At 36.3% G+C, this 12995-nt stretch overlaps 1 protein-coding gene across 1 annotated transcript in view; it reads right to left on the reverse strand.

Annotated features, from left to right (window-relative positions):
• Window positions 1-12995, reverse strand: part of LOC127985552 (pyruvate carboxylase, mitochondrial) — a 126341-nt gene that overhangs the window by 11537 nt on the left and 101809 nt on the right. The window contains exons 11-16 of the mRNA XM_052587604.1: window positions 8672-8816; window positions 8048-8137; window positions 7278-7499; window positions 5291-5447; window positions 3831-4071; window positions 3370-3619 (exon numbers count right to left, since the gene is read on the reverse strand). Of these exons, the coding sequence (XP_052443564.1) occupies window positions 3370-3619; window positions 3831-4071; window positions 5291-5447; window positions 7278-7499; window positions 8048-8137; window positions 8672-8816 (1105 nt within the window). The remainder of the gene's footprint in view (window positions 1-3369; window positions 3620-3830; window positions 4072-5290; window positions 5448-7277; window positions 7500-8047; window positions 8138-8671; window positions 8817-12995) is intronic.

Raw genomic sequence — 12995 nt, forward strand, 5'->3', positions numbered from 1 at the left:
TCATAAACTGTTTAACAGATCTGTCTTATCATTTATTATATAATTTATAAGAGAACTGACTGCCCTCAGGTGTATTCCTAGTGCTGTTAAAATAAAAGTACAGTTTTCGATATTTGCCAATATACAGTCTTGGCTATATATTGGTCGACCACTGTAAATGTAAGACTTTTTAAAATACAGTACCTTTTTAAGACCCTATTTAAAGAAAAGTTAAAAACTAACACACTTAACCAATGTGTTCTCTTAAAGGGATATTTCACCTTCAGTTGCTGGTCCACATTTACTTGCATAGTGTTTTTATTTTTTTATAATATGGAAGTCAACGGGGACCAGCAGCTGAAGTGAACTATACCTTTAATATATAGTAAATAAAGATGTACTTGATAAGCAAAATTATAAAAAACAAGAAAAAATATCTGCCAGAGAGCTCAGAAAAAAATCTACTCGATTAAAAGTTTTCACGCCCCACTAACAGATATTTGTTTTTGTTTCAAACATAAAGCCATTTAATTAATAGTTATTTTTTTTCTCAAGTAAAAAGTATCCTGATTTTAAAACAAAAATACAGAGCAAGATATAAATATTTTCTTTTGCATGCCATGACCTTATGAATGTAAGACTTTCTGCTCTGATTTAAGATGAAGAACTCTTTAAGGCCTTCAGCTGTGGAAAGGCATATGAATACTCTTTAAGACCCATAAAAACCCTTGGCTAAATTGTACATGCTCATTTACCATAAATTATATTGTACATTTTAATGTCCTAAATTCACTTGTATAATTGAAACGATTGATTCTGGCTATTAGGATTTTATTTTTTAAATGAAACATTACAGAATTTCAATACCGACCATAAGACGAAAATATTTATTTGCGTATTAGTATCAACTATCAACCAGATTAATAATAGCAATGTACCTGTAATAATCCCTAGAAACAATATCCACAAATCCATTACAGCTTTGTTGGTATTCAGAACATCAGCACTTTTGCTTGAGTGATGTTAATTATACAGTCAACAGGATGTCAGAAATGTTGACATTTGCTGTGGCAGTATGAAGCAGCCTTAATGAAGCAGATCTTCATGCTGTTGGTCACTACAGCGGCAGGTGATGCAGTGACCCATGGTTGGACAGATGGTCTCCCACACCGACCACAATGAAAGTCTCTGGCCGCAAACACACACACACCCTACTGTGAGAAGACCCACCGGGGCACGAGACTCATCAGTGAAGGTTAAGCACCAGCAGCCACAGTAATGTCACAATTAAGGAAAGGTCAAAGGGTCAGCCACCAACATCCAAATGATGTCTGTCCACTCTGACCCTTCTCTCTACTCTTTTCATTCGCCCCAACATCATTTTCTTTCTCTTCTCCATCTTTCCAGGACTGACTGGCCTTGCTGTGTTATCTTTTTTTCCCCATTTCTTTCATTACCACTCCTGCCCTGCTTTATTTGCTTTGCTTCTTCTTTTAACTGACTTCTCATGACCTCATTCGCCCCCGGATTATGAAGGAGGGAAAAGAAAAATTAAGTGAACGAAAGTGTGGGAACCATTTGCATATGAGGCACAGCAGTTGAAAAACAGTGTAAAGCAGGTGTGTTGAATATTAAATGCCACAAAGCGCGTTTTGGGTTGCGGTGAGAGCATCAGGACTGCAGAAGGATGAGGAGTATTTGTTTATGAAAATAGCTTTTATGAGAGAAGAAGAATGTTTACATAATGTTCCCTTTAACACATGACCTGGCAAATGAATGATGGGCTGTATCATGGAGACTCAGGCAAACTAAAATAAATTAGGAGCTGTTACATGCACCGAAGACAACGGAAAACAAAACAACCAATAAATCACTCTAACGCCATGTCCTAACCAAGATGAGACAAAGTTGCCAGCAACAAACAGTTTTGCTGACCCCACTTAATGCAGAACTGTCAGGTAACCCGTCAATCATTGTCTTCAAGAAATAATGAACGTTTAATATACTCTAGATCTATGGAGTGTTCTATGGTTCTTTCTATCTGTCCGACCGTCATCTATCCATCTCTCTAAACATAACCACATCCATCTATCTTTTAGTCTACATACACTTAAATCCATTTATCAACCAGTTCACCCATCCATCTGTCCATCTATCAGTCTATTAGTGTTGTCACAGTACCATAATTTCAGTATTTTGTATAAACACCAGTGAAAATCCACAGTTTTCCATACCAATTTCGGAACCAAAGCAAAACACAAAAACATGCTAATTATTTTTTTTTTTACTATACTTTCATTTAATCCAAACTGTGTACATATTTAATTTGAAAGGGCTTTTGAATTTTAAAGCTAAGAATAACAACTAAGTTAGATAATAAAATAATAATAATAAAAAAACAACAACTGCTTTTCTGACTGATATGACACAATGTTAACCATTTTTACATTCTCTAACACGCATATTTCAGATTCATAATTAATTTAAAAGCCTGTTTTGTGTAAAAATAGTAAATATCATCATGTCCCCGTTTTTTTTTACCCTAATAAAAGTTATAGGAGCATTAAACAGTTAAAGAAACTTCATTCTAATGTTCATTATATTAGCGTTAACCGCGCTTACGCTAACGATTAACTACTCTAATAACAGCGTTCATTTCAATCTGACATTCAAATTAAAATATTGAATAATATTCATAACAGAGGTGGTGTTTCCCACAGCCTTGCAGTCTATTCATGGCGGTATATATATTCAAATTAATTCTCTGCCAGCAGGAGGCGCTGTTAGAACGGGAGAGATAGAGGTTTCCCCAGTAACGGCTGTAATCACAAATGATGCTCAGGCATTACATGCCAGATGAAATTAAAATGATATCCATAATTTTCGAAAGATCATCAGTTTCCTTCAGAAATACAGTGATATAAAATCACTCGCTTCGGCTTTCGACTTTAACACGTGCAGTGCTCATATTTATTCAATGAGGTTTTTGTGAAGAGCTTTTTGGGAAATCTATTTATGGCGGTCAGTTTTGATATTGTGGCAGGCGCCACAAATAAATCAGTGTATGGGACACACAATTACACTTGCCTGCTTGAACACTTTAATTTGATCTGGGTGTCTGTCTTTGAAGTGTTTTGGTAGTTTGGTGAGTTTCATGCATCTGCGCACTTCTCGGATAGCACATCAACAACCGGGTTGACCGGGTACTTGGTACCACCGGAACTTAAAAAAACATGTTACCATAACAATTTCATTTTTGTAGTCCCGACTTGGTTCCCGAAGTACCGGGTCTTTTGACAACACTCCAGTCTATTTAAACTTAACTACATATTTAGATATACATAGTAATATAATACAATGTATATCAGCTCACAGTTTGACAAGCCTCACCAGTATTGAGTTTGGTGCCTTTGGTACATGCCACAATGGCGCCCATGCTGGGCTGGGACGTCATTCCCGCCATGGAGTCAACCGCCACATCCACAATGTCTGCTCCAGCCTCTGCACACGCCAGCATGGCAGCCACACCGGCCCCTGCGGTGTCGTGAGTGTGCACATGGATCGGCACGTCTGGGAAACGGTCCCTCAATGCGCTCACCAGCAAATGGCCAGAGTCAGGCTTTAGGAGACCAGCCATGTCCTGCAGAGAGGAGAGACAGAGGGAGAACGTAAAGGAAAGTGAGAGAAGCGCACCAGAAACAAACAGAGACAGTGATGCAGTGGTATTTTTTGTGTGGGTGGAGGCAGAGTGGGAACAGCAGTTGAGATGAAAGAGTGAGCAAGAGTTGAGGTTAACAAAACAGACAAATGGATAAAAAAAAATCCCACACAAAAAATAAACAAACAACCACCTTGATACAGAGGATGTGCGTTCCAGCCTTGACCAGCTCATCTGCTAGTTTGAGATAGTAGTCTAAAGAATATTTCTGCCTTGTGGGGTCGGAAACATCGCCAGTGTACGAGATGGCCGCCTCCACCACTCCTCCTGCTGCGCCTGCTGCCTCCATCCCCAAAAGCATGTTTGGAAGGTAGTTCAACGAGTCAAACACACGGAAGATGTCCATACCGTTTTCTTTAGCCACCTCACAGAACCTAACAAAAACAGGAAATGATGCAATGAGTAACGATATAGCAAAGAGCTGGTTGTTTCAGTGCTGTTATTGTTAACTTAACATAAAACTATAAAATTAAAACCTTGTTTTTGGTAACTGAAATAAAACAAAAATATATATGACATATATTATTATTATTGTTCTGGATCATAAATATACGCTGAATCTGACTGTTAGCCATGGTTTGTTTTCTCGTGATTCTTTAACTCCGCCCACACGTCACGCCTCCAGCCACTCATGTTTTTCCGGGAAAAAACGGTACAGACTATCTTTCTCTTATAAATATAATAAAACTAAAGACTTTTTGGAGTTATGAAGGATGCAGTACTACTATATAGGTACTCAAGATTAACAGCATATTAATGAGGATAACCCCTTTAATACTATAATAGCATATAAATAATATTAAAACAACACTGGTTTGTTTACTTTGGGGAGGCTTAGATGATGTACACGTGTCATTCCTGTTAATTTTTCTCCTACCTTATTTAAGCAAGTATTTAGGGCCCATTAAAATGTCAGTTGATTTTTTATTTAAATGTACATATTTTGCCATTGAAAATGCTGAATGGAAACCAGTAGCAGCCATTTTATGGTAGGTCTGAAACAAAGCCATTAAAGGAGCACAAAATGCTCCCCAGCGCCACATTCTAACATGAATTAAAAGCCATCTGAATGGTGCTTGGGGCCAGAATCAGTGGCAGCAAGAAACAAATGAAGAAGACTAAAGCTAGTAAAGACAAAGGGTTTTTCTAACAAGTAGTGGAATCAAATGATTTTTCACTTTGTTCGGTAATGTCTGCATTCTTCCGCTGAAGTGGGCGGAAAACCATATTAAAAAACTCTGTCAGTGTTTCATGAGTCACTATTCAGCAGCAGAATTGTGCTGTTCCTGAATCTATAGTGTAATAGCAAAAGAATTTACTATTGCAAAGTCATAGCAAGCAATTCATAAACAAGTGACTCTAATGAGCAGGTACCTTTTAATAGTTGCACACACACAAATATTTTTTTTAAATTAATTATTTTCAAATTGTATTCCTCATCTGCTTCGTTAACGGTATGAAAATATTCATTGCTGTAAGTGGAATCTGAATCAGAACATTCAATTCCCTGGGATTCCGGTTCGTTAAAAGATTAACATTTGAGAAGTTCATTCAGACTGTGAGCAGGTTGTGGTTTAAGATACCACGACTCACTTGGAGACGGCATTGTCAGGGTAGTTGGTGTATCCAACGGCGTTGGCACCTCTCAGAAGCATCTGAAAAGGCACATTTGGCATCAGAGCCCTCAACTCTTGCAGCCTTTTCCAGGGACACTCACATAGGAAACGCATTGCTACATCAAATGTAGCGCCTGGTGAAGAAAGAGAAACCGGACCAAAAAAAAGAAAAGAAAAGAGGATCAGGATATAAACATAAGTGGAACAGATGTGAAACTTTAAGAAGCATGTAAAAAACCTTCCTATTGGAGTCCTTGCTTCAATTCCAGAAATGAACTTAACACACATCTAGTGTGCATCAGTCATTCAGTATTTATAACAGTGTTTCTGCAAGACTTTTAAAATCAAATTTAAGACTTTTTAAGACCTTTTTTAAGACCTTCACAAATAAAATTAATACCATATGAGTGGGGTAGGGCAATGTCTATATTACCATTTTAAACTGTAAGATTACTATAAAAAGCATAATTTACAGTTCAGATACAAGATTTCACAATAGTAAAGTTTTATAAAATGATAAAAAAACATTTAAACCATTGTTAAAATCGATGAGTCAAAAGTATCAATTATTATATTATTTAAACAATTTTTATCAATAAATTACTATATCAATTAAATAGAATAAATTAGGGGTGTGCAATATTTACTATATATATATATACAGTAGAGTCTTTTATCCTGGTTAATATTATTTGATCAAAGTTATTTAGTGACTCAAACACTTGGTGCTAAATAGTTTTAAACCACTGTAGTTAGAGACTGGCAGTGTTTAATTTTGTATTATTTATATATTGATTTATTATTTAACTATGTTTTATACAAGATTAATATTTCCAGTCCTCATTTTAATTTTTTTTATTAGTTGTCATTTTATTTTTTTCTTAACATTATCTATTGAGCTTTAATTTATTTCATTATTTCTATTTAATTTATTTTAGTTGCCAAATCAACACGTCTAATTACTCACCCTCATGTCGTTCCAAACCCCTTTGTTCATCTTCGGAACACAAATTAAGATCTTTTTGATGAAATCCAAGAGCTTTCAGATATGGAGGGTTCATTGGGTCAGATTATAAACAAAGTCTAAAACTAAAAGTCTTAAACCAAAACTAAAAATCTAAATTTGAAACCCTCCATATTCAGACACTGTAGGACAGCAATGCAACTGACTTCAAGGCCCAGAAAGGTAGTTAGGACATTGATAAAATAGTCCATGTGACATCAGTGGTTCAACCTTAATGTTATGAAGCAACGAGAATACTTTGTGTGGAAACAAAACTGTCTATGGATCGTCAGAAAGCTCTCGGATTTCATAAAAAAAATTCATAAGATAAAAGAAGGTTTTACGGGTTTGGAATAACATGATGGTAAGTAATTAATGACAAAATGTTCATTTTTTAGATGAACTATCCTTGTAAGTTTAGGAGTCTTATCTAATATTTATATTTTATTCCTGTGAAAAATAGCTTTTAGTAGTTTAATTTATCCATAATTCATATGAAAACATGCATCTAAAGATGCATTGGGTGTTTTGCCAATTGTGGTTGCTTACTAAAGCTGTTTTATAAATAGTAAAGGCCAATTATATGATTTATGGTGCCTAGCCTGTGTAAACATATTTTTAAATATAGATTTGAACTTATTTATTAGTAAAATCAACAAACCATTTAACAATGGAATTGCATTTATTTTTTAAAACATTTATTCCTTAAAATTACTAAAACACAGTCATTAAAGATGAATCAATTGTAGACCCTGGCTTCATTGGTATTTGATCAACAGACAATTGATCTGTGTTTGTCAGCTGGAATGAGGGGAAAATGTGAGACAAGCTGGAGAATAGTGGGATGGGTTTGCTGCTAGAATGCAAGAAAGCAATAAGGCAAAAAATAGAGAGGGAGGGAGAGAGTGTGAAAGAAAGCATGAGAAGGAAAGAAAACAATAGTGCAGAACTAGAATCACACCTCCCCAGTTTTCCACACTGAAGAGGTTGCTGAAGCTGTGGGCCACAAAAGGCGCAATCCGTTTGAGGTCGTGAGTCCGTACACGAGTGGCCAGGAGGGACTGGTGGGCGTCTCTGAACGTAGTGTCCATAAGCAGCAGACCCTGGTGGGCACGTACCGCCTTCGCAAAACCATCTGGACCCTCTCTCAGCAGCACATCCCTGAAACCCACTGGTGGCTCACCTGCAGAGTGCATACAAACAAACAAACTGCCAATTAATAATACAGACATTAATCACAAACACCACACTGCGTAGGACTACAAAGGAAAAAAACAACTATTTTTATCAGGGCTATTATTCACATACAGACACAAATGCACAACAACATGGATCTAAATAAACAAAGTATTACAACAAAAAATATAAGTCATTTTTCCATTGATTTACACTCTTGGCACATGCCCAAACAAATCCACTCAAGATAGAAGTAAAAAAAAAAAAAAAGTGCATGAAAACGTGTTGGAGGGGCTCTTTTGTAAATAAATGTCTATTACATTCCTCCTGATGTAGCTTCATAATAGAGTCATGGGTAACTTCATGAAATGCTGAGGGGGAAGAATGGATTAAGACCACCTTCTGAAAGACGTTAACATACTCTACTTCATGCCTTTGCAGTGCATCAATTAAATAACACGACAACGAAGTGCAAAGGCAGCTTATGCTGAGTTTGTAGTGTGAGAAACTGACAGCATGTGAATGTAAGATAAGGAAATGGTGTGTGTTTCTCACCGAGGGGGACTGGTGGGATGACCGGATCGATGGGAGAAGGCTTAGCCTTGACAGGTATTGGAGTAGTCGGGCCGTTCACCATAACATGCCCTGAATGACGAGCAAACGCAATCACACACAAATAGTCCAAACTGCTTCAAATCCACCTCTGCTGGTATAATACACTGAGTGGATGGGTCAAGTGGACCGGAGACTGCACAGCCCACGTTACTTAAAAGGTTTTGGCACTTGGCTTGACTTAAACTTAGTAAAGGGCTGCTGAGAAAGAGCAGGGATGGTGAAAAGTACACTTTTTTTTCATAAGCACAAAATCTTTCATTATGTTATTCTTATTTTTAAAAGAAATATCTTCTGCTATCAAATGCTGCATTTATTTGATCAAAAATGCAGTAAAACTAGGGCTGCATGATAAATCACATGTGATTTTAATGCGCATCTCGTCAGTAAAGCCGGTTCTGTGATTAGAAGTAAATCTCCATCACGTGCTTTCAGACGAAATGCACATGACAGTCACATGCAATTTATCACACAGCCCTAGAAAAAACAATGATATTGTGAAATCTCACTAAAATGTAAAACAACGGTTTCTTTTATCAGGATATGTATACTGAATATAAAGGTTACCAAGGTAGTGAAGCAGTTTCTGGGCTCGGTTCTGCACGGGTTTGAGGTTGAAGAGATCTGGATTCTCGTCGATGAACTGTGTATCTACCGTCGCATTCAGGAACTGATTATTACTCAGCACGTTCTGAAGGAATGGGATGTTTGTCTGGGGAGAGAAAAGAGAACAGACAAATACATTTTTACCTAGTTAAGAGGAACTGATGAACTGAAAGCTGGAGAAAGCCTAGAGTGGGTAGCTCTTGAGAGATGAAGACCAACCCAAGACCGTGCTCTCACATGGGCTGAGCTTAGGTGCTAATGGTCCTACACAGGACAGATGGGGCCATTCGGTAGGCACTGCTGAAATCAATACCATTATCTAAACACTCAATAATCCCTTCCATCACTATTCAAACCTGCCTTTGAGTGTGTGAAAAACTGGGCTCGGGTCACTGAGGAAACTGTGCTCACTGTTACAGCATGAAGAAACAACTCAATATACTGAGCTGACACGCAACACATTTGAAGTCCTTTGTTCCTAATAGTCTACTACATGCATTTCTGTGGTGCTATGAGCTGAAACCAACAGCTGAACATGAAAGAATTGTTTAGAATCCATTAGCCTGACTGTCAATACTGTACTCCAATGGCAGCCGGAGAAGGGGAGATAATAAAGGTTTAGATAGACATGAAATAAAGGGTATGAAATTGGAAGAATGTTGACGAGATGGTGAGTTGAAAAGGGGGCAGATGTGAGAAACTAACATAATAAGCAAAGTGTTAATTGAAACTCTATAGTTTTAGCACTTGGTTTTTGCACCCTTGCCACCTACATACATACACTTAACACATTGATTCTCTAGGGAAGGGTTTAGTGGAGGCCTTAAGAGAACATGTGAAAGAGATTGTGGATGGGGAAGAAAAGAAATCAAAATGGAGGCCGAGTCCAAATCTTCTCCCAAGAATTGAGAGTTGGAAAGAGTCGGCTTTAATCCGCCAGTACTCTGACCCAGATTCTTCTGACTGCAGGATTCCTCCTCGTTCCAAACTTTTACATTATCCCTCTCAAAAAGCAAACTGTAAGCATTTTAAAATGTAAATGCATGTCCAGCCATTTTTGGCTTGAATGCACAAGACTTCTGTTGTCAGTTAGCTGCTTGATGTTGGTATATTTTGTTACAATAATCATGACCACAATGGTTTGTTTTGCAAATAGTTTAACTGTATACTGTACTTTGTCATTTTTTAGTTATATACCTAATGAATCACGTGAGATTTACAGAAAATATCTACTTCAGTGTTGAAAAATAAAAACAAAAGATATTTTCAAGAGCATTAGTAAACCTGTGTTGTTCACCATTGATGGCTGTATGGACAAAGATATTTCTCAAAATATATTTTATGTTACACAGAGTTAAAAATGTTTGTAATGACATGAGTGTGCATTTATAATTAATCTTTGGGTGATCTATTCCTTTAATTTAAGTCTTAATACAAAATCAATCATGTGCATCCAAAATGTAACTTCATACAGACATACAGACACAATGCCAGAGACATAAAGTACCTAATGCTGTGTAAGATAAAGTGCCTGAAGCTACAGACTTTGCATACTTGAACAATAAGATGCATACTGATGTACTGAAAACCATTGCGACTACCACAGCTGACGGGCAGCAAGTTTAACCCTCTATGGTAGTGCTGTAAAATTTTGTTTTACGTTATTTTATTTACTTCAGGAAATTATTGCCTGAAGTAAATTGAACATCCTTCGTTGAAATATCAATGTAGTTATCTACATAATTTAGTATGATTCTGATAATAAGGCTTAATTCATGGTCATTGTTTTGCATTTCGGTTACTCAGAATATGTGTTGTGTTCTGTTTTTCTACATATTTTCTGTCAAAATTTGTAAAAAAAAAAAGTGCTATGGTAGTGCAACAAACAGTAACAGAGTAACAGAGTAAGAAAGTAACAGAAATGCAAAAGACTGACCATGAATTAAGCCTTACTATCAGAATCATACTACATTATGTAGATAACTACATTAATATTTCAAAGAAGGATGTGCAATTTACTTCAGGCAATAATTTCCTGAAGTAAATAAAATAACGTTAAACAAAATTCAGAGAGAAACAACAATAAAAAAGTATTTATTTTAAATATAAAGGGGAAAAAACAGTTGAATGTTTTTGTTTTCTTTTTTCTTTTTTCTTTTTTACCCAATGGTAAAATAATACATAACAGAGGGTTAATGTTTTTCAGGACAGCAGAGTAAACAAGAGATTTTCAATAACATGATTCTACAACCACATCCTGTCCACATGTTCAATACAAAATAACATGCTGAAGAGCACAAGCATGCACATAAATCCACAATAATCAAAGCTTTCTCATGGCTGGTAAAAGAAACAGCTTTGCTTGGACAGTGTTGTTTAGTGGTAAACCACTGGGTATTGCTGAAAACAATTTGTTGCCCACAAGCTCTCCACAATTGCTGTACAAAATCAGGGAAGAGAGAGAGAGAGCGGGAGAGAGAAAACACTGGAGTTTAAACATTTAAGCACAGACAGGCTGTTGATATATTCAGGGTTACCGGTCTGAATTTTTACATTTAGAAATGAGGAGCAACCACACTGAAGAATACAGGTTTAAAATGAGCAGTTACAATGCCAACCATCCAACCACGGGACCTGTATAACAAGACAGATGGAAGTACAGATGGCGATACCACAACATAGTCTTGCAAATCTAACCGATTTAAGTAGCTCATTTTTTGGAGCTGTCCAGGGTGCTGAAATATCTCAAGTCCACTGTGCTTTACTCTGCTTCCCAACCTTCTGTGTCTCCACAGCCTCATTAGACAGACTCAAATATGCCTTAAACAACACCAAACTAGAAACGTATTCATATTATATTCACATGATAGCTAATTATTACTTTAAAAGCTACTATTATTATAATGAAGTCTTACACAAGTTTTGACAATTCTGAGGGCAATCGGCTGAGAAACCGAGAAAGGCCTAGGAGATAATATATTCATAAGTAAAATCCACATTGGGTGTTTAATTAAATTCAAGACATTTGTAATATTTTTATTTTCATCTTTCAAAACCTCAACAAGTATGAAATATCACCCATCAGCAAAACACATCATCATTTATACACGTTAATGAGAAAGGCAGCAGCAGCAAGAACATCTTTGAGAAATAGTACATAAGATTAAGTCCTCAAATTGTGAGGAACCAGTGATTGTTATTTAAATCCTGCACATTTTCATTGTTTATATACACACATACACCACTGAGTCTTATGCTCACCAAGGCTGCATTTACTTGAAATACAGGTAAAAACAGTAATACTGTTAAATATACCAAAATACAATTATTGCAGTAACATTTTATTACAAATTTAAAGTAAGTTTTCTATTTGAATATATTTTAAAATATGACTTATTCCGGTCATGGCAAAGCTGTATTTTCAGCAGCCATTATTTCAGTTTTTAGTGTCATATGATCCTTTGAAAATTACTTTATTATGCTATTTGATGCTCAAGAAAGATTTCTTATTACAAGCATTAGCACTGTTGAAAACAGTTGTGCTGCTAAATATTTTTGTGGAAACCAAGATACATTTATTCCAGGTTTAGTTGATAGATAATTAAAAAGTACAATATTTAAATATTTAAAACATGTATTTTTATTGTGATGATGTACAAGTCTTTGCCTTTACTTCTGATCAATGAAAATTAAAATATTAAATTCTTTACAAAAAAAAGGCCTAAGCCTAAACTTTTGAACAGTCATGCATATTTTACTACAAAATAAATGTACACGTTAATTGTGAAATCAAACATATTTCGTTTCCTTAAAAAGGAATATTTTAAACTATAAAAACATACCCATAGGTTCAAGAAACAAAAACTAAATCTTACAGTAACCCGCTTAAGTTTCCCCCAGTGTGTTATGTACCCCTGCTGGAATCACTCTTTCACAGCAATTAGTTGTGGCTTGGATCCAGCAGCTGCAGTCTCTTTCTTTCATTGCAAGCGCAATGTACATACTGTATACACATGAATCATTGATATTTGTCTTATGGTACTTAAATGTATTATTCATGATCTGTCATTTTTTTAAATATAATTTAACTGAACCAAGGCTGATTTTAGCTCGCCAGCCAAATCTTGAGTCTGATCCGTCAGTTGAAGCGAGGTTAAGCAGACTCTGAGCCTACCGGTTACATGCTCCGAGTGTGTGGAGATGGACTAAAGCGGGCCGCTGGCAAATGTTGCGAGCCGTCCGCTTAGCTGTGCTTGCATGCAGTCAGGCCTCTATATATAGACCC

This window comes from Carassius gibelio, chromosome B21 (genome assembly GCF_023724105.1).
Source record: "Carassius gibelio isolate Cgi1373 ecotype wild population from Czech Republic chromosome B21, carGib1.2-hapl.c, whole genome shotgun sequence".
Taxonomy (NCBI): Eukaryota; Metazoa; Chordata; class Actinopteri; order Cypriniformes; family Cyprinidae; genus Carassius; species Carassius gibelio.